Source organism: Nerophis lumbriciformis, linkage group LG39 (assembly GCF_033978685.3).
Source record: "Nerophis lumbriciformis linkage group LG39, RoL_Nlum_v2.1, whole genome shotgun sequence".
Classification (NCBI taxonomy): Eukaryota; Metazoa; Chordata; class Actinopteri; order Syngnathiformes; family Syngnathidae; genus Nerophis; species Nerophis lumbriciformis.
In genome coordinates this window covers 22861900-22880000 of record NC_084586.2, presented here as the reverse complement: position 1 = coordinate 22880000, position 18101 = coordinate 22861900, and the positions used below count along the sequence as shown (strand labels likewise).

The 18101-nt window shown below is 40.2% G+C and overlaps 2 protein-coding genes across 2 annotated transcripts in view; one reads left to right on the top strand and one right to left on the bottom strand.

The window, feature by feature from the left end:
• The window catches only part of LOC133577758 (kelch domain-containing protein 1-like), a 37970-nt gene extending 34969 nt beyond the window's left edge, over window positions 1-3001 (top strand). Inside the window, exons 12-13 of the mRNA XM_072912700.1 lie at window positions 2549-2628; window positions 2729-3001. Of these exons, the coding sequence (XP_072768801.1) occupies window positions 2549-2628; window positions 2729-2852 (204 nt within the window). The 3' untranslated portion in view covers window positions 2853-3001. The remainder of the gene's footprint in view (window positions 1-2548; window positions 2629-2728) is intronic.
• Window positions 3002-5919: 2918 nt separating this feature from the next.
• cd79b (CD79b molecule, immunoglobulin-associated beta) lies at window positions 5920-17762 on the bottom strand. Its single transcript, XM_061931877.2, has 5 exons — window positions 17644-17762; window positions 9117-9425; window positions 8939-9051; window positions 6160-6216; window positions 5920-6104 (listed from the first exon to the last, which is right to left on the bottom strand). Exons 1-5 carry the CDS (start codon window positions 17696-17698, stop codon window positions 6012-6014), a joined length of 627 nt encoding a protein of 208 aa, XP_061787861.1. The 5' UTR covers window positions 17699-17762; the 3' UTR covers window positions 5920-6011.
• Between the last annotated feature and the right edge of the window lie 339 nt (window positions 17763-18101).

Here is an 18101-nt window from a genome sequence, read left to right as displayed (position 1 = left end):
AGTCCCAAGTGTCCCAATACTTTTGTTCAGTGGTATTCCTAAGTGTCCCAATAATTTTTTCCAGTGTAAGTGTCCCAATACTTTTGTTCAGTTTTCGTCATAAGTGTCCCAATACTTTTGTCTACTTTTAGTCCGAAGTGTCCCAATACTTTTGTCTACTTTTAGTCCGAAGTGTCCCAATACTTTTGTCTAGTGTACCTACCTTGTCTGCATTGTGTGGGCACATTGGTGCTTCCTGCTTTTAAGCAGCCATCTTAAAAAAACAGCAGCGCAGCAGCGTCAGTGCAGCGTGTCTTTGAAGGGTCATAAAATCAAAACCGGAGCAGGTATCAAAACTGTTTCGCCAACTTTTAATCAGAAGGGTTCAATCTCTCTCCTGTTAGTTTGAAGCCGAAACAACAAACGCGCTCAGAGGAGATAATGTTTGAAGAAAGGTGACCGGTTTTTACAAAAATGTTGTTTTGAAGGGGGAATAGCAAACTTCCTGTTGATTTTTGCTGGGGGTTGTCAATTTATGAAATGTAGGTCTAAGTGAGACCTACATAGAGGTTTTTGTTTCATGTCTCTCCGACCTTCCCAGTGGGAGTTACAGGCAGTTTTGTCATTTTTTTTCTTCAGAGGAGCAGTTTTTTCTGCGTTTTATTAAAAAATTGCGGTAGAGCACAATTTTTAGATTTGGGGTTAGGTTTTTTCATTAGATCGCAATTTTAGCCAGTCCTGATGTGTGTGTTCAGTTTGGTGAAGCATGTTAAGAGGGTCAAATTATAGCTCAAAGAGGCAAAAGTGACTGTTTTTAGTACTTTTTTGTCTTGAAGGGGGAATTGCCAACTTCCTGTTGATTTTTGCCCAAGAACATACTATTATGAAATCTAGGTCTAAGTCACATCTACATAAAGGTTTTTGTTTCATGTCTCTCCGACCTTTCTAGTGGGAGTTACAGGCAGTCTAGTTTTTTTTCCTTTTCGTAGGGGGCGCTAGAGCGCAATTTTGAGTTTTGAGGTTTGGTTTTTTGATAAAAAGTTTAGCCTTATATTACTGATGTGTGTGTAAAAGTTGGTGAGTTTTGAAGTATGTTAAGGGGGTCAAATTACAGCGCAAAGTTGCGGAATAATAATAATAATAATAATAATAAAACATTAGAAATTCAATAGGTCCTTATGTCCCATTGCATAAGGACTCCCTTTGGGAGTCTTTATACAATGGGCCATGCGGGCCCTAATAATAAAACCTTAGAAATTCAATAGGTCCTTATGTCCCATTGTATAAGGACTCCCTTTGGGAGTCCTTATACAATGGGCCATGCGGGCCCTAATAATAATAAAACCTTAGAAATTCAATAGGTCCTTATGTCCCATTGCATAAGGACTCCCTTTGGGAGTCCTTATACAATGGGCCATGCGGGCCCTAATAATAATAAAACCTTAGAAATTCAATAGGTCCTTATGTCCCATTGCATAAGGACTCCCTTTGGGAGTCCTTTTACAATGGGCCATGCGGGCCCTAATAATAAAAACTTAGAAATTCAATAGGTCCTTATGTCCCATTGCATAAGGCCTTATACAATGGGCCATGCGGGCCCTAATAATAATAAAACCTTAGAAATTCAATAGGTCCTTATGTCCCATTGCATAAGGACTCCCTTTGGGAGTCCTTATACAATGGGCCATGCGGGCCCTAATAATAAAACCTTAGAAATTCAATAGGTCCTTATGTCCCATCGCATAAGGGGAGTCCTTATACAATGGGCCATGCGGGCCCTAATAATAATAAAACCTTAGAAATTCAATAGGTCCTTATGTCCCATTGCATAAGGACTCCCTTTGGGAGTCCTTATACAATGGGCCATGCGGGCCCTAATAATAAAACCTTAGAAATTCAATAGGTCCTTGTGTCCCATTGCATAAGGCCTTATACAATGGGCCATGTGGGCCCTAATAATAATAAAACCTTAGAAATTCAATAGGTCCTTATGTCCCATTGCATAAGGACTCCCTTTGGGAGTCCTTATACAATGGGCCATGCGGGCCCTAAAAATACAAAAATAAGGGGTATTTTATTTGAACTAAGCAAAATTATCTGCCAGTAGAACAAGAAAATTTGGCTTGTCAAGACTTTCCAAAATAAGTAAAATGAGCCAACCTCAATGAACCCAAAAATAGCTTCAAATAAGTATATTCTCACTAAATGGTAGAAAGACTTTTCTCAATATGTTGAAAAATTTTCTTAAATGAAGTAAATGCTAGTGCCATTATCTTAATGATATGCATCATTTGTTTTTTCATGTTTGAAGTAAGAAATGATGACTTTAAAAAAGTAGTTTTCTACTTGTGAGTGTTGATGACACAACACTTGATATTCTACTTTCAAGCATGTTTTACTCAATCTAGCTCATCACATCTGTAATATCTTAATGACATCATCTAGGACAGAAAATAAGCAAATATCAGCCTTATTTGAGATATTTCAATTTTTGCAGTGTAGGACTTCCTGTTGCTGACCCAATACTTTAGCAGGCACACGTGTGACATCATGTTGTTGTCGTTGCTAGGTAACCGTGCTGATGTCGCGGCCCAAGCACCACTGCCGAGACGTCTTCGTCTTCCAGACGCAGCCGTACTCCCTCTTCAGGTACGTCGCAGGTGGAAGGGGCGGGGCTTGTGTTGGAGGAAGCTTACACACACACACACACACACACACACACTGGTTAATGTGGTTGCCCCCCCCCCAGGTTGTGTGTGGACTTCCTGGGGAGGAACTCTGAGCGAGTGGGCACACGTCTGGCCTGGTTGCCGACGAAGCTGCGCCACAAAGTGGAGAAGAGAGTCGCCTTCTTCTCGCCGGCGGCGTCTTGAAGTCGGCGGTTTGGGAGGATTTAAAAAAAAAAAAAACTTCCAACGTTTTTTTAAACTAAAGTGAAAGTTCTTATTTTTTAACGTGTCGTATTTTATCTGCCAAATGTTTTCACCTTTTGAATAAAGTTGTTGATTTTGTTCTAAATGAACGTTTGAGTGGTTCATTTCAGGAATGGTGGGAAAAAAGATGCCTGGTGGGCTACATTGTGGTGGTCTGGGGCTTCAGTGTGGGTGGCAACTGTAGTAAAGACTTAAGTCCACCAGATGGCGACAAAGGCGGGAAAAGTGTCAGATTTATCAGCAGGTGCGTTGTGCAGTGAATTATATTTATATAGCTCTTTTTCTCTAGTGAAAGCCAATATCTAAGTTCCATTTAAACCACTGGGAGCAGGTGGGTAAAGTGTCTTGCCCAAGGACACAACGGCAGTGACTAGGATGGTGGAAGTGGGGATCGAACCTGCAACCCTCAAGTTGCTGACACGGCCTGGAAAAGGGTAACCTTCCTTCATTTGCACTGGAGCATTTTTTTCTTTAACAATTGCAACATAACTAGAGGTTGAGTGCGCTCTCAGTGCTGCTGGAGTGATTGCCAAAGTGCCAAATCCTTAATTCTTTGTCTGGAATGGACCTCCGTCTTTAAGTTGAAGTGTTGCAGCAATAGTTGGTGGCACCGAGCGGTCACAATAATCCACGGAGCTGATTCCGTGACGCCTGCAAATTGAATGATGCGGACACGTTTGTTACTGGATACTTTCTAAGTGAATTGCAACTATAATTATGAGATACTTGTTTATATTTATTTACAAATGTGCTGTTTTAGCAGGCAATGTTGTTCACGTACGTTTAGCTGGTGCGCTATCGTGTGCTTAGCTGTTGTGTAGCTGCTGGCTCCTGTAGCCTAGCATGTTTAGCTTTTGTCAAAGACTTGACTATAATTGTGTGCTTATTAGAGGACATTTACGTTTGATGGCTTGTATCGCACTTGATATCACATATTTGGACATGTTGATATCAACACTGATATCAGATATCCATTTTGGATTGGCACAGTTCAAATCTTTGACAATATTTAAGTTGAAGTTTGCATTCTGCAGGATGGCTCGTATCGCACTTGATATCACATATTTGACATGTTGATGTCAACTGATATCAATTTTGGATCGGCACAGCCCAAATTTTTGGTGACAATATTTAAGTTGAAGTTTGCATTCTGCAGGATGGCTTGTATCGCACATTTGACATGTTGATATCAACACTGATATCAGATATCAATTTTGGATCGGCACAGCCCAAATTCTTGGTGACAATATTTAAGTTGAAGTTTGGATTCTGCAGGATGGCTCGTATCGCACTTGATATCACATATTTGGACATGTTGATATCAACACTAATATCAGGTATCAATTTTGGATCGGCACAGCCCAAATTTTTGGTGACAATATTTAAGTTGAAGTTTGCATTCTGCAGGATGGCTCGTATCGCACTTGATATCACATATTTGACATGTTGTCAACACAGATATCAATTTTGGATCGGCACAGCCCAAATTCTTGGTGACAATATTTAAGTTGAAGTTTGCATTCTGCAGGATGGCTCGTATCGCACTTGATATCACATATTTGGACATGTTGATATCAACACTGATATCAGGTATCAATTTTGGATCGGCACAGCCCAAATTTTTGGTGACAATATTTAAGTTGAAGTTTGCATTCTGCAGGATGGCTCGTATCACACTTGATATCACATATTTGGACATGTTATCAACACTGATATCAGATATCAATTTTGGATCGGCACAGCCCAAATTTTTGGTGACAATATTTAAGTTGCTGGCACGTCTACTCTACCAACCGAACTATGTGTGTGTGTGTGTGTGTGTGGCTTCCAAGGTTTCTCAGTCATTCTCATCGACATCCCACTGGGTTGTGAGTTTTTCCTTGCCCTTATGTGGGCTCTGTACCGCAGATGTTGTTGTGGCTTGTGCAGCCCTTTGAGACACTTGTGATTTAGGGCTATATAAATAAACATTGATTGATTGACTTAGCAATACTGTTACATGCTGGATCTTATCGCCCAGCTTCTAAAACCTGTAGATCATCCTCCTTATATTCAGGCTCAAAAATGTACGTTTCTGGATCATAATGTGTGCCAAAGTCCTCCTGGTTGTCTCTCATGAGGTCTGCCATGATTAGTGTCGTCTTTTTCCAAGGAAAAGGTGAATGTTGTGATGCGTCCGTATGCTTAAAATGAGCAAAAATGTGTAGAAACATGTTATTTTGAATGTGACGGCTACTACATTACATGTATACTTACAGACGGAGGTTTTTACAGCACTTTTGTCACGGCGCGGATTCGAACCCACTTCCCTCCTGCAACTGAGTGTCACAGTTCCTCCTCTGGCTGCTCGCTCGGCCACGCCCCCACTCACGCTGAGCACAGCACGCCCACGCAGCGACACGCCTGCAGACAATCGCCAATCCGCACACCTGGGACTGATGAGGGCCAGCTGGATAAAGGACCAGTGGATCCAAGGATCCATGCGGGAACTTGGTTAGATCTTTGTGTACCTGCCTTTCCGAGTCTTCCCCTTTGAGATCTCCCGTTGTTTCCCGGACTGCCTTCCTCGATTCCCGACCCTCGCCTGAACACAGATCTAGCCTCTTATCTCCTGCCCTGGATCATCTGCCTGCCCCTCGGACTGCCTTGTTCCTTCGCTCTCGACAACACTTGGTAACACACACTTCACTTTACCTTACACACAGCCTCACACATACACACTCCTGGGTTTTTGTCACACACTCCATTTCCTTAGTTTAATTTATTAGTATTGTTTATTATATATATTGACTATATATATAATAAATTATTGAACATTACTATCCCCTGGTGTCTGTTGCCGTCATCTCCCCTTAGTCAAACATAACTTTATAGGCAAAATAGTGACTTCTACTACCTTCATTGTTAGCTGACTTTTGCTAATGTTTATTTACGATATAGAATGCATAAAAAAACCTGAATGTTTTAGTCTTCCATACAGATTGTGAATGATAGACAAAGTTCCCTCTGAATTAAAACGGTATTTTATGCAGCTGTGAGCACTCAGAAGTTTATTGCGTAAACAAAAGTAGTTCCTGTGGACTACAAGGAGCACACGCGTCATTCCCACGGGGCCTCGGCGACCTCTGCAGCCTGGGCGTACATGGTGAGTTCCTCGTAGAGGTCGTCTCCGCCCATCTCCATCACCAAACCCTGCACGGGGGTCAAGGGTCAGGTGTGTAGTGGGCGTGGCCAGGCTTCAACTCACCTGGTAGATGTGGTCCAGCTGAGGCTCCTCGTAGATGGTCTCTCTCCTCTTCAGCAGCTGCAAGGAAGCATGCACACATTTACTGTACATTTATTTATACAATAATATATATATATATATATATTAATATATATATATATATATATATTTATATATATATATATTAATATATATATGTGTATATTAATATAATATATATATGTGTATATATATTAATATAATATATATATGTGTGTGTGTATGTATGTATATATATATATATATATATATATATATATATTATAACTGTGTGTGTATAATAAGACTGGAGCTAAAATCATTATGAAAGTTTCTTAAGTGCAAAAAATATAACTAAAGTGGTGAAGCTGTATTTTCATTGAATTCACTTTGATAATAATCTTTGTATATTATTTGACACGTTTTAACGGTTAGTAGGTGAGATGTAATAATAAGGTAATATTTGAGTGGGCCCCGGGCCCCTCTGTAAAGGTGAAAAAGGTTTAAGAACCCCTGGTTTAGTGCATGGACACATACCAAGCGTACGATGAAGGACCCTTCAGGGGTCTTGTGTACGTGGGGCCCAAAATGTGGTGCTATAAGTAGGGTTGCAAAATTCCGGGAATATTCAAAGTTGGAAACTTTCCATGGGAATTTAATGGGAATAAACATTGAATGCAACATGCTAGATCTTGCAGCATGATTATTAGCTCAAACAACCTGATTTCATGCAAATTCAGTAGAATTTCAACCCTGCACTGTGCATTCCTCCATCACATGTGCAGATAATTCCCAGTTTTATAAGTGGACGGTGTCCCACTTTGAATAATCAAAAAATAGTCAAAATGTCCAAACTTCCCGAGCTTAACTTCCCGTGGTAAATTTACGGAAAATTTACGGATATTTACCGGAAACTTTCCACCCATTTGCAACCCTAATTAGAGTTGCAAAATTCCGGGAATATTCAAAGTTGGAAACTTTCCATGGGAATTAACGGGAATATATGGTAATTAACGGGAATGAATGGGAATATATGGGAATAAACATTGAATGCAATTAGCTCAAACAACCTGATTTCATGCAAATTCAGTAGAATTTCAACCCTGCACTGTGCATTCCTCCATCACATGTGCAGATAATTCCCAGTTTTACAAGCTTCTGACAGTGTCCAATTTTGAAAAATCAAAAAATGGTCAAAATGTCCAAACTTCCCGAGCTTAACTTCCCGTGGTAAATTTACGGAAAGTTTCCGGAAATTTACTGGAAACTTTCCACCCATTTGCAACCCTAAGTAGGGTTGCAAAATTCCGGAAATATTCAAAGTTGGAAACTTTCCATGGGAATGAATGGGAATTTAATGGGAATAAACATTGAATGCAACATGCTAGATCTTGCAGCATGATTATTAGCTCAAACAACCTGATTTCATGCAAATTCAGTAGAATTTCAACCCTTCACTGTGCATTCCTCCATCACATGTGCAGATAATTCCCAGTTTTACAAGCTTCTCATCTTGAGACGGTGGCCAATTTTGAATAATCAAAAAATGGTCAAAATTTCCAAACTTCCTGAGCTTAACTTCCCGTGGTAAATTTACGGAAAATTTACGGATATTTACCGGAAACTTTCCACCCATTTGCAACCCTAATTAGAGTTGCAAAATTCCGGGAATATTCAAAGTTGGAAACTTTCCATGGGAATTATTGGGAAATGAATGGGAATAAACATTGAATGCAACATGCTAGATCTTGCAGCATGATTATTAGCTGAAACAACCTGATTTCATGCAAATTCAGGAGAATTTCAACCCTTCACTGTGCATTCCCCCATCACATGTGCAGTGCATTCTTCCATCACATGTGCAGATTATTCCCAGTTTTAAAAGGCACGGTGTCCAATTTAGAATAATCAAAAAACTTGTCAAAATGTCCAAAATTCCCGAGCTTAACTTCCCGTGGTAAATTTCCGGAGAGTTTCCGGAAATTTACCGGAAACTTTCCACCGATTTGCAACCCTAAGTAGGGTTGCAAAATTCCGGGAATATTCAAAGTTGGAAACTTTCCATGGGAATTAACGGGAATATATGGTAATTAATGGGAATATATGGGAATATATGGGAATAAACATTGAATGCAACATGCTAGATCTTGCAGCATGATTATTAGCTCAAACAACCTGATTTCATGCAAATTCAGGAGAATTTCAACCCTGCACTGTGCATTCCTCCATCACATGTGCAGATAATTCCCAGTTTTACAAGCTTCTCATCTTGAGACGGTGTCCAATTTTGAATAATCAAAAAATGGTCAAAATTTCCAAACTTCCCGAGCTTAATTTACCGTGGTAAATTTACGGAAAATTTACGGATATTTACTGGAAACTTTCCACCCATTTGCAACCCTAATTAGAGTTGCAAAATTCTGGGAATGTTCAAAGTTGGAAACTTTCCATGGGAATTAACGGGAATTAATGGGAATGTATGGGAATAAACATTGAATGCAATTAGCTCAAACAACCTGATTTCATGCAAATTCAGTAGAATTTCAACCCTGCACTGTGCATTCCTCCATCACATGTGCAGATAATTCCCAGTTTTACAAGCTATGGTGTCCAACTTTGAATAATCAAAAAATGGTCAAAATGTCCAAACTTCCCGAGCTTAACTTTCCGTGGTAAATTTCCGGAAAGTTTCCGGAAATTTACCGGAAAGTTTCCGGAAATTTACCGGAAACTCCCCCCCCCCCCCCCATTTGCAAACCTAAGGAGGACTTTCTTTGCTCACCAGTTTGCGATGCAGCAGGGCGGCGGCAAAGAGCGCCATCATGAGAGCCTGCGTGACCATGAGGCCGTCCTTCACCGTGCTGTGGTGCAACACCCGGGCTCTGTCCACCGGCCCTGTGGGTGACAACCCCGTGAGAGGTCCGCCTCCTTTTTCCACGCCGGGCACAACTTGCACCTACTGGCAACCTGCAGCTGAGTCCCCGCCCCCCAGGCCTGCTCGATCCTGCAGTAGTAAACGCCGCTGTCTTGGACGGTCAAGTCGGTCAGGATGAGGAAGGCGTTGCGGGTCAGGTTCTTGTGGCGAGTGATGGCGCCCTCCAGCACCTGCCGTTGGGACGGCGCCCGGTCGTACTCGGGGGTCTTGTACCAGACCACCTGGGCCGCCAGGTGCTGCTTGGAGGACATGCAGTAGATGGCCACCAAGCGACCGGGCCGCACGCCGTAGAAGCGCGGCTTCTGGATCGCCACCAAATCCTGACTCACGCCCTCTGGGTTCACAACACAACTTCAGGTACATTGTCAACAATTGGTATCGCTCTGATATCAGCAGGAAAACGACAAGTATGTGATGATATCAACATGTCAAATATGTGATATCAAGTGCGATACAAGCCATCCTGCAGAATGCAAATTTAAACTTGAATATTGTCACCAAAAATTTGGGCTGTGCCGATCCAAAATGGATGTCTGATATCAGTGTTGATATCAACATGTCGAATATGTGATATCAAGTGCGATACAAGCCATCCTGCAGAATGCAAACTTTAAAAAAATATATTGTCACCAAAAATTTGGGCTGTGCCGATCCAAAATTGATACCTGATATCAGCATTGATATCAACATGTCAAATATGCGATATCAGGTGCGATACAAGCCATCCTGCAGAATGCAAACTTAAACTTAAACATCGTCACCAAAAATTTGGGCTGTGCCGATCCAAAATGGATGTCTGATTTCAGTGTTGATATCAAGTGCGATTCAACTTCAACTTGAATATTGTCACCAAAAATTTGGGCTTTGACGATCCAAAATTGATATCTCATATCAGTGTTGATATCAACATGTCAAATATGCGATATCAAGTGCGATACGAGCCATCCTGCAGAATGCAAACTTAAACTTGAATATTGTCACCAAAAATTTGGGCTGTGCCGATCCAAAATTGATATCTGATATCAGTGTGGACATCAACATGTCAAATATGTGATATCAAGTGCGATACGAGCCATCCTGCAGAATACAAACTTCAACTTAAATATTGTCACCAAAAATTTGGGCTGTGCCGATCCAAAATTGATATCTGATATCAGTGTGGACATCAACATGTCAAATATGTGATATCAAGTGCGATACGAGCCATCCTGCAGAATACAAACTTCAACTTAAATATTCTCACCAAAAATTTGGGCTTTGCCGATCCAAAATTGATATCTGATATCAGTGTTGACATCAACATGTCAAATATGTGATATCAAGTGCGATACAAGCCATCCTGCAGAATGCAAACTTCAACTTAAATAGTGTCACCAAAAAATTTGGGCTGTGCCGATCCAAAATTGATATTTGATATCAGTGTTGATATCAACATGTCAAATATGCGATATCAAGTGCGATACAAGCCATCCTGCAGAATGCAAACTTCAACTTAAATATTGTCACCAAAAATTTGGGCTGTGCCGATCCAAAATGGATATCTGACATCAGTGTTGATATCAACATGTCAAATATGTGATATCAGGTGCGATACAAGCCATCCTGCAGAATGCAAACTTAAACTTAAATATTGTCACCAAAAATTTGGGCTGTGCCGATCCAAAATTGATACCTGATATCAGCATTGATATCAACAAGTCAAATATGTGATATCAAGTGCGATACAAGCCACCCTGCAGAATGCAAACTTCAACTTGAATATTGTCACCAAAAATTTGGGCTGTGCCGATCCAAAATTGATATCTGATATCAGTGTTGATATCAACATGTCAAATATGCGATATCAAGTGCGATACAAGCCAACCTGCAGAATGCAAACTAAAAAAAAAAATATTGTCACCAAAAATTTGGGCTGTGCCGATCCAAAATTGATATCTGATATCAGTGTTGACATCAACATGTCAAATATGTGATATCAAGTGCGATACAAGCCATCCTGCAGAATGCAAACTTCAACTTGAATATTGTCACCAAAAATTTGGGCTGTGCCAATCCAAAATTGATACCTGATATCAGCATTGATATCAACAAGTCAAATATGTGATATCAAGTGCGATACAAGCCACCCTGCAGAATGCAAACTTCAACTTGAATATTGTCACCAAAAATTTGGGCTGTGCCGATCCAAAATTGATATCTGATATCAGTGTTGATATCAACATGTCAAATATGCGATATCAAGTGCGATACAAGCCAACCTGCAGAATGCAAACTAAAAAAAAAAATATTGTCACCAAAAATTTGGGCTGTGCCGATCCAAAATTGATATCTGATATCAGTGTTGACATCAACATGTCAAATATGTGATATCAAGTGCGATACAAGCCATCCTGCAGAATGCAAACTTCAACTTGAATATTGTCACCAAAAATTTGGGCTGTGCCAATCCAAAATTGATATCTGATATCAGTGTTGATATCAACATGTCAAATATGCGATTTCAAGTGCGATACAAGCCATACTGCGGAATGCAAACTTCAACTTAAATATTGTCACAAATAATTTGGGCTGTGCCGATCCAAAATTGATATCTGATATCAGTGTTGATATCAACATGTCAAATATGCGATATCAAGTGCGATACGAGCAATCCTGCAGAATGCAAACTTCAACTTAAATATTGTCACCAAAAATTTGGGCTGTGCCGATCCAAAATGGATATCTGACATCAGTGTTGATATCAACATGTCAAATATGTGATATCAGGTGCGATACAAGCCATGCTGCAGAATGCAAACTTCAACTTAAATATTGTCACCAAAAATTTGGGATGTGCCGATCCAAAATTGATACCTGATATCAGCATTGATATCAACATGTCAAATATGTGATATCAAGTGCGATACAAGCCATCCTGCAGAATGCAAACTTCAACTTGAATATTGTCACCAAAAATTTGGGCTGTGCCGATCCAAAATGGATGTCTGATATCAGTGTTGATATCATTATGTCGAATATGTGATATCAAGTGTGATACAAACCATCCTGCAGAATGCAAACTTAAAAAAAATATATTGTCACCAAAAATTTGGGCTGTGCCGATCCAAAATTGATACCTGATATCAGCATTGATATCAACATGTCAAATATGTGATATCAAGTGCGATACAAGCCACCCTGCAGAATGCAAACTTAAACTTAAATATTGTCACCAAAAATTTGGGCTGTGCCGATCCAAAATTGATATCTGATATTAGTGTTGATATCGACATGTCAAATATGCGATTTCAAGTGCGATACGAGCCATCCTGCAGAATGCAAACTTAAAAAAAATATATTGTCACCAAAAATTTGGGCTGTGCCGATCCAAAATTGATACCTGATATCAGCATTGATATCAACATAAATGATAAATGATAAATGGGTTATACTTGTATAGCGCTTTTCTACCTTCAAGGTACTCAAAGCGCTTTGACACTACTTCCACATTTACCCATTCACACACACATTCACACACTGATGGAGGGAGCTGCCATGCAAGGCGCTAACCAGCAGCCATCAGGAGCAAGGGTGAAGTGTCTTGCTCAGGACACAACGGACATGACGAGGTTGGTACTAGGTGGGGATTGAACCAGGGACCCTCGGGTCGCGCACGGCCATTCTTCCACTGCGCCACACCGTCATGTCAAATATGTGATATCAAGTGCGATACAAGCCACCCTGCAGAATGCCAACTTAAACTTAAATATTGTCACCAAAAATTTGGACTGTGCTGATCCAAAATTGATATCTGATATTAGTGTTGATATCAACATGTCAAATATGCGATTTCAAGTGCGATACGAGCCATCCTGCAGAATGCAAACTTAAAAAAAATATATTGTCACCAAAAATTTGGGCTGTGCCGATCCAAAATTGATACCTGATATCAGCATTGATATCAACATGTCAAATATGTGATATCAAGTGCGATACAAGCCACCCTGCAGAATGCAAACTTAAACTTAAATATTGTCACCAAAAATTTGGGCTGTGCCGATCCAAAATTGATATCTGATATTAGTGTTGATATCAACATGTCAAATATGGGATTTCAAGTGCGATACAAGCCATCAAACTTAAATGTCCTCTAATAAGCACACAATTATAGTCAAGTCTTTGACAAAAGCTAAACATGCTAGGCTACAGGAGCCAGCAGCTACACAACAGCTAAGCACACGATAGCGCACCAGCTAAACGTACGTGAACAACATTGCCTGCTAAAACGGCACATTTGTAAGTAAATATAAACAAGTATCAAACAGTTATAGTTGCAATTCACTTAGAAAGTATCCAGTAACAAACGTGTCCGCATCATTCAACTTGCGGCGTCACAAAATCAGCTTTGTGGATTATTGTGACCGCTCGGTGCCACCCGCTATTGCTGCAACACCAACTTAAAGACAGAGGTCCATTCCAGACAAAGAATTAAGGATTTGGCACTTTGGCACTTGGCAATCACTCCAGCAGCACTGAGAGCGCACTCAACCTCTATATTTATGTTGCAATTGTCGACGACGACAAAGGAAAAAAAACGCTGCAGTGCGAGTGAAGTAAGGCTGCCCTTTTCCACAAATGCGCTAGCTGGATGCTAACATATATTGACTTTGCCATTGACATGCTACGGATTAGCATGATCAATTTTATGAGGCCATTTCAACACCTTAAATGTGTGGTAAGCAAAATACTTGTAGCATTAACACTTTTTAGGGTGCGACAAACAGACTGAACTGACCATAAAGTACACACTGCTGCCATCTAACGTCTTGGACTTGCAACTGCAACGTATGTCACACTTGCAAACGGCACTCTAAAATGTGATAGTGAAACAAGATTGGGCCGCAGTTATCATTTTTAAATGTTTTAATTTATTATCAAAAACAATATTTATTAAAAAACACAAAAATACCAAAAAATTGCTACCGTTGTTCTCTGTGTGACTCATTTGACTCGATTAAACCTTTTCGAACATTCCAGACTACAAAATAATAGAAGTTCGTACGATATCTGCCGATATCGCATGGAAACAATATCAGTCTGGGCCAATACTCGACATCGGAAGTGAAAAAGTAGCATCGGGACACCACTAACTGGCATCAGTCAGCATGCAGTATCATTAAGGTAAATGAATTATTTGTCAAAAATGGCTTTTAAAGTCTACTACGCTGGTGGTGTTTGATGAATACTTGGGCCTACTGTGCTACTGTACTTGATTGAGCTCATTCTGGTTGTGGTCGCCATTTTTGTGTTATTTATATTTCTCTAGTCCTGCATATATTAAGTTAAATGAATCATTTATTTGTATATGAATTGCCATGAAAATATATTTTGATGTATTGCAAGTTAATGTAAGAAGTTAGAAGGTGTGTCATGTACAGCAGGTGTGAGGAGAGCACACAGGTGTGCACAGGTGACATTGATTGGACAAATGTGAGGTTGAGAGACTGGCGGTGAAAACATTAGTTTTGTTTCTAGTTTTGTATGTCAATCAACAGTGTTGGGTTAGTTACTGCAAAGCAGTAACTAGTTACAGTTACTAGTTACTTCATTTCAAAAGTAACTCAGTTACTAACTCGGTTACTTACACCAAAAAGTAATGCGTTACTGTGAAAAGTAACTATTTAGTTACGTCTTTTTTTCTTCTTTTTTTTTTTTTTTTAAAGCTCCCATTAATGCCCTTTTAGCCTTCATGTCAGTACTGTTATTGCACTGGACAATAATACAATCTGTTGATCAACTTGACATGCATTTGTATCACTCAACTCTGCTAAGCCATGTGCTCTACATACAACACACAAAGACAAAGATATGTTTCAAAGGCCAATTTGTTTCTGGCCAGAACAAATTGACAAAACTATTTTAAATAGCTGCAACAAAACATACATAAGTAACAAACAGCATAATAAGAGCATAGATGTAAACCAAGAAAGGCACACACTACATACACAAAGCCTAACCAGGCATTTCCTTCCTCAAGTAATTCTTATACAAAATCATGTCTGAAGCCCAGAACACTCTACACATTTCCCCAGTTTTAGTTTAGAGAAAAGGAAAAATTGGCCTGGCCCACTAGGATCCCTTTTATACTTTATAGTCTATACATTTAGAGTGATGTGATAATCAAACACTCTAGAAGTCTAGAATGAAAGAGTATATAAGAGAATTGACAGCAACGTTCCCTCTAAGGAGCGCGCCTGTGCAATTGCGCACTGCTCAAGCGTCCTCTGCGCACGGCAAATCCATGCCACGCACAAAATCAAATAAAAAAATAAGCGCATAACAATTTTCGACACGACACGGACACGACAGAGAAAACCGTTTTCGTCATCATTGTTCAAATATAATAATACGTCTGTCGAGACGCTTTGAGGACATGAATTCCATCCATCACTTTACTGAGCAAAACTCTTTACTGTCGGCCATAAACACATCACCAAAACTTTAGTAAAAAAAAATGATATCTAGCAAAACTGGTCATTTTCTGCAGTACAAACCAGACCAAAAGCAACTTTGTTATATCAACAGCAGCCGCTCGCTCTCTCACGTGCGCCAACACTTGCACATATGGCACTTAGCCAGTGATGCGTTTACAGCCACACAAAAAGTCGGACAACTCCAACACCACACATAAAGTGTCATTCCAGGTCGTTACACTATGATTTACCAATCAAATGTGTGCTTATTCTAGTGTCATTTATTAGGAATCTTAATTTATAAATATTAATCATTAAATGCTGTTAGTATATTAAATAAAAATATATTTTTTACAAACAGGAAGTTGCAGGAATGTACACATGATCCCCTGCTTACATCTCATTGTGCAACATGTGAATGTTTTAATGGGAACTAAATGCAATGTCTGAAAGGGGTACAAACTATATCCAAAGCAGGACCTCCACCCAGACAAACAATACAAGTACACAGTTCATGAAAAACAATATTTGTTGTTATTGTCATTGTAAGTGGGCCTAAACACTTCTATTAGAAATGGAAATGACTGCTGTCATTTGATTATAATAATAAGAGAATGTTATCTGTCTATCTGTGTTGGCCCTGTGATGAGGTGGGGACTTGTCCAGGGTGTACCCTGCCTTCCGCCTGAATGCAGCTGAGATAGGCTCCAGCGACCCCGAAAGGGACAAGCGGTAGAAAATGGATGGATGGATGGAGATGTAAGTTGTTATTTAGTGAGGTTTGGGACAGGTGTGCTGCTGGTGTAGCCACAGTGTGCACATGTGATGTTGCTCACATGGACTCCACTCAATGCTCAGGGACTTTTTGCGTTTGCTCACACATGAACAATTAGAGGGAACATTGATTGACAGAGTGTGTGTACCGTCAGTGCTGAATGATGAGCAGAGGCAGACTTAATCCTTAAATGGTGGTGGTGGAGGTGAAGTGTCATTGGAGTCTCTATCTCTCTTTACTAGCTTCGTCGAAGCATGTTGCTTATGTAGCTGTTTCAGCAGATTTGAATTGCTGTTTTGGGCAGTAGATGGCATCTTTGATCCAAAGCACAATTTACATTTAACTAAAATGTTATTTTCTTTGTGCTCGACAAAAGAAAAGTAGTGAAAATATCTCCATGTTAACAAACTCGACTTCTGGCTCCGCCATGATCAGACACGCCCCCCCCCCCCCCCCTCGCTCCCCACACTCACACTCAGACACACCCACACAGAGCGCATGTCTCTCTCTCTTCTCCGGCTTGTGACACAAGAAGAATCAGAACGATGACACAGCAGCGCTCCAATAAAACACACTTTATACTACATAAAAAGTAACGTAAAATAACGCAGTAACGCATCATGTAGTAACGGTAACTGAGTTACTGAATATAAAAAATAACGCGTTAGATTACTAGTTACCGCCGAAACTAACGGCGTTACAGTCCCAACACTGTCAATCAACTACTTTTCCTTCACCTTACATGGAAAGAAAACCTTTTTTGCAAATCTATTTTTGAGAAACTTTAGTCGGAGTCGGAAGTGCATTTGAAAGTGCACCAATCCTTTGGTTTATTCGTCCATCCATTTTCTACCATTTGTCCCTTTTCAGGGTGGCGGGGTGTGCTGGAGCCTATCTCAGCCGCATTGGGGCGGTAGGCGGTTTAGAACCTGGGAAACCATGGAAAGGTTGATGCACCAAAAACCAAAAAGCGTGTGGGAAAAGGTCAAATATTTGCATTGAAAACTGAAAAATCGTTGAAGTGGATTGAAGTCATAGCAAACACATTGACGAGGTATTCAAATGATCATCCTGAAGAAGGCCTACTTCCTCTTTTCTCCAGATGGCCAGGAAGTGGTGCTGGTTAGCTCAAAATAACGTGGAGAATGAAAACATTTGACAAATATTGTAACATGTAAGCATGTTTCAAATGGACCAGAACCAACAAATAAGTGCAGGTTCAAACAAAAAGGCTGTTTTTTTTTTCCCCCCAAAATGAAAATACTTTTCAAAATAAACATTTCAAGCAAGATTCTCCATCAGCTGGTGAGAAATCAATGATTTACCCGACATGTTGATCAGCACCGCAGCACAAAGTCCAGTCAGGAGCAGGAGCATCATGGCAACACTTTCTACTCTGAAGACTGGAACTAAATGTGGCCAGAAGAAGAAGAAGAAGAAGAAGAAGTAGTGAATGCATCAGTGCACTGTGGAGGGATGCAGCTGAACACTTTTGAACATAAAAGACCAGACACTAACTCTCTGAAGCAAGGCTGCACAAACATTTGGCCCCCAAGGGCCAAAGTGAAAATGGTCTAAACTGCGATTTTTTAACATGTCCAACGACAAAATTAATATTTGAGTCATCTCTTGTCTGAAAACACTATTTTAGTCCAAGTGTGTGTGTGTGTGTGTGTGTGTGTGTGTGTGTGTGTGTGTGTGTGTGTGTGTGTGTGTGTGTGTGTTGTTTGTGTGTGTGTGTGTGTGTGGAGAGGTGACTTTAGTTGCAGTTCAGCATATTGGC

Bases quoted from the DNA above. Each gene is read 5' to 3' on its own strand.
- cd79b (XM_061931877.2), bottom strand. From the start codon at position 17,698: ATGATGCTCCTGCTCCTGACTGGACTTTGTGCTGCGGTGCTGATCAAC. The intron at 6,217-8,938 runs GTGAGCAAAGAA...GCTTCCTTGCAG, and splicing joins CCCTGCTGCATCGCAAACTG to CTGCTGAAGAGGAGAGAGAC. The intron at 6,105-6,159 runs GTGAGTTGAAGC...ACCCCCGTGCAG, and splicing joins AGCTGGACCACATCTACCAG to GGTTTGGTGATGGAGATGGG.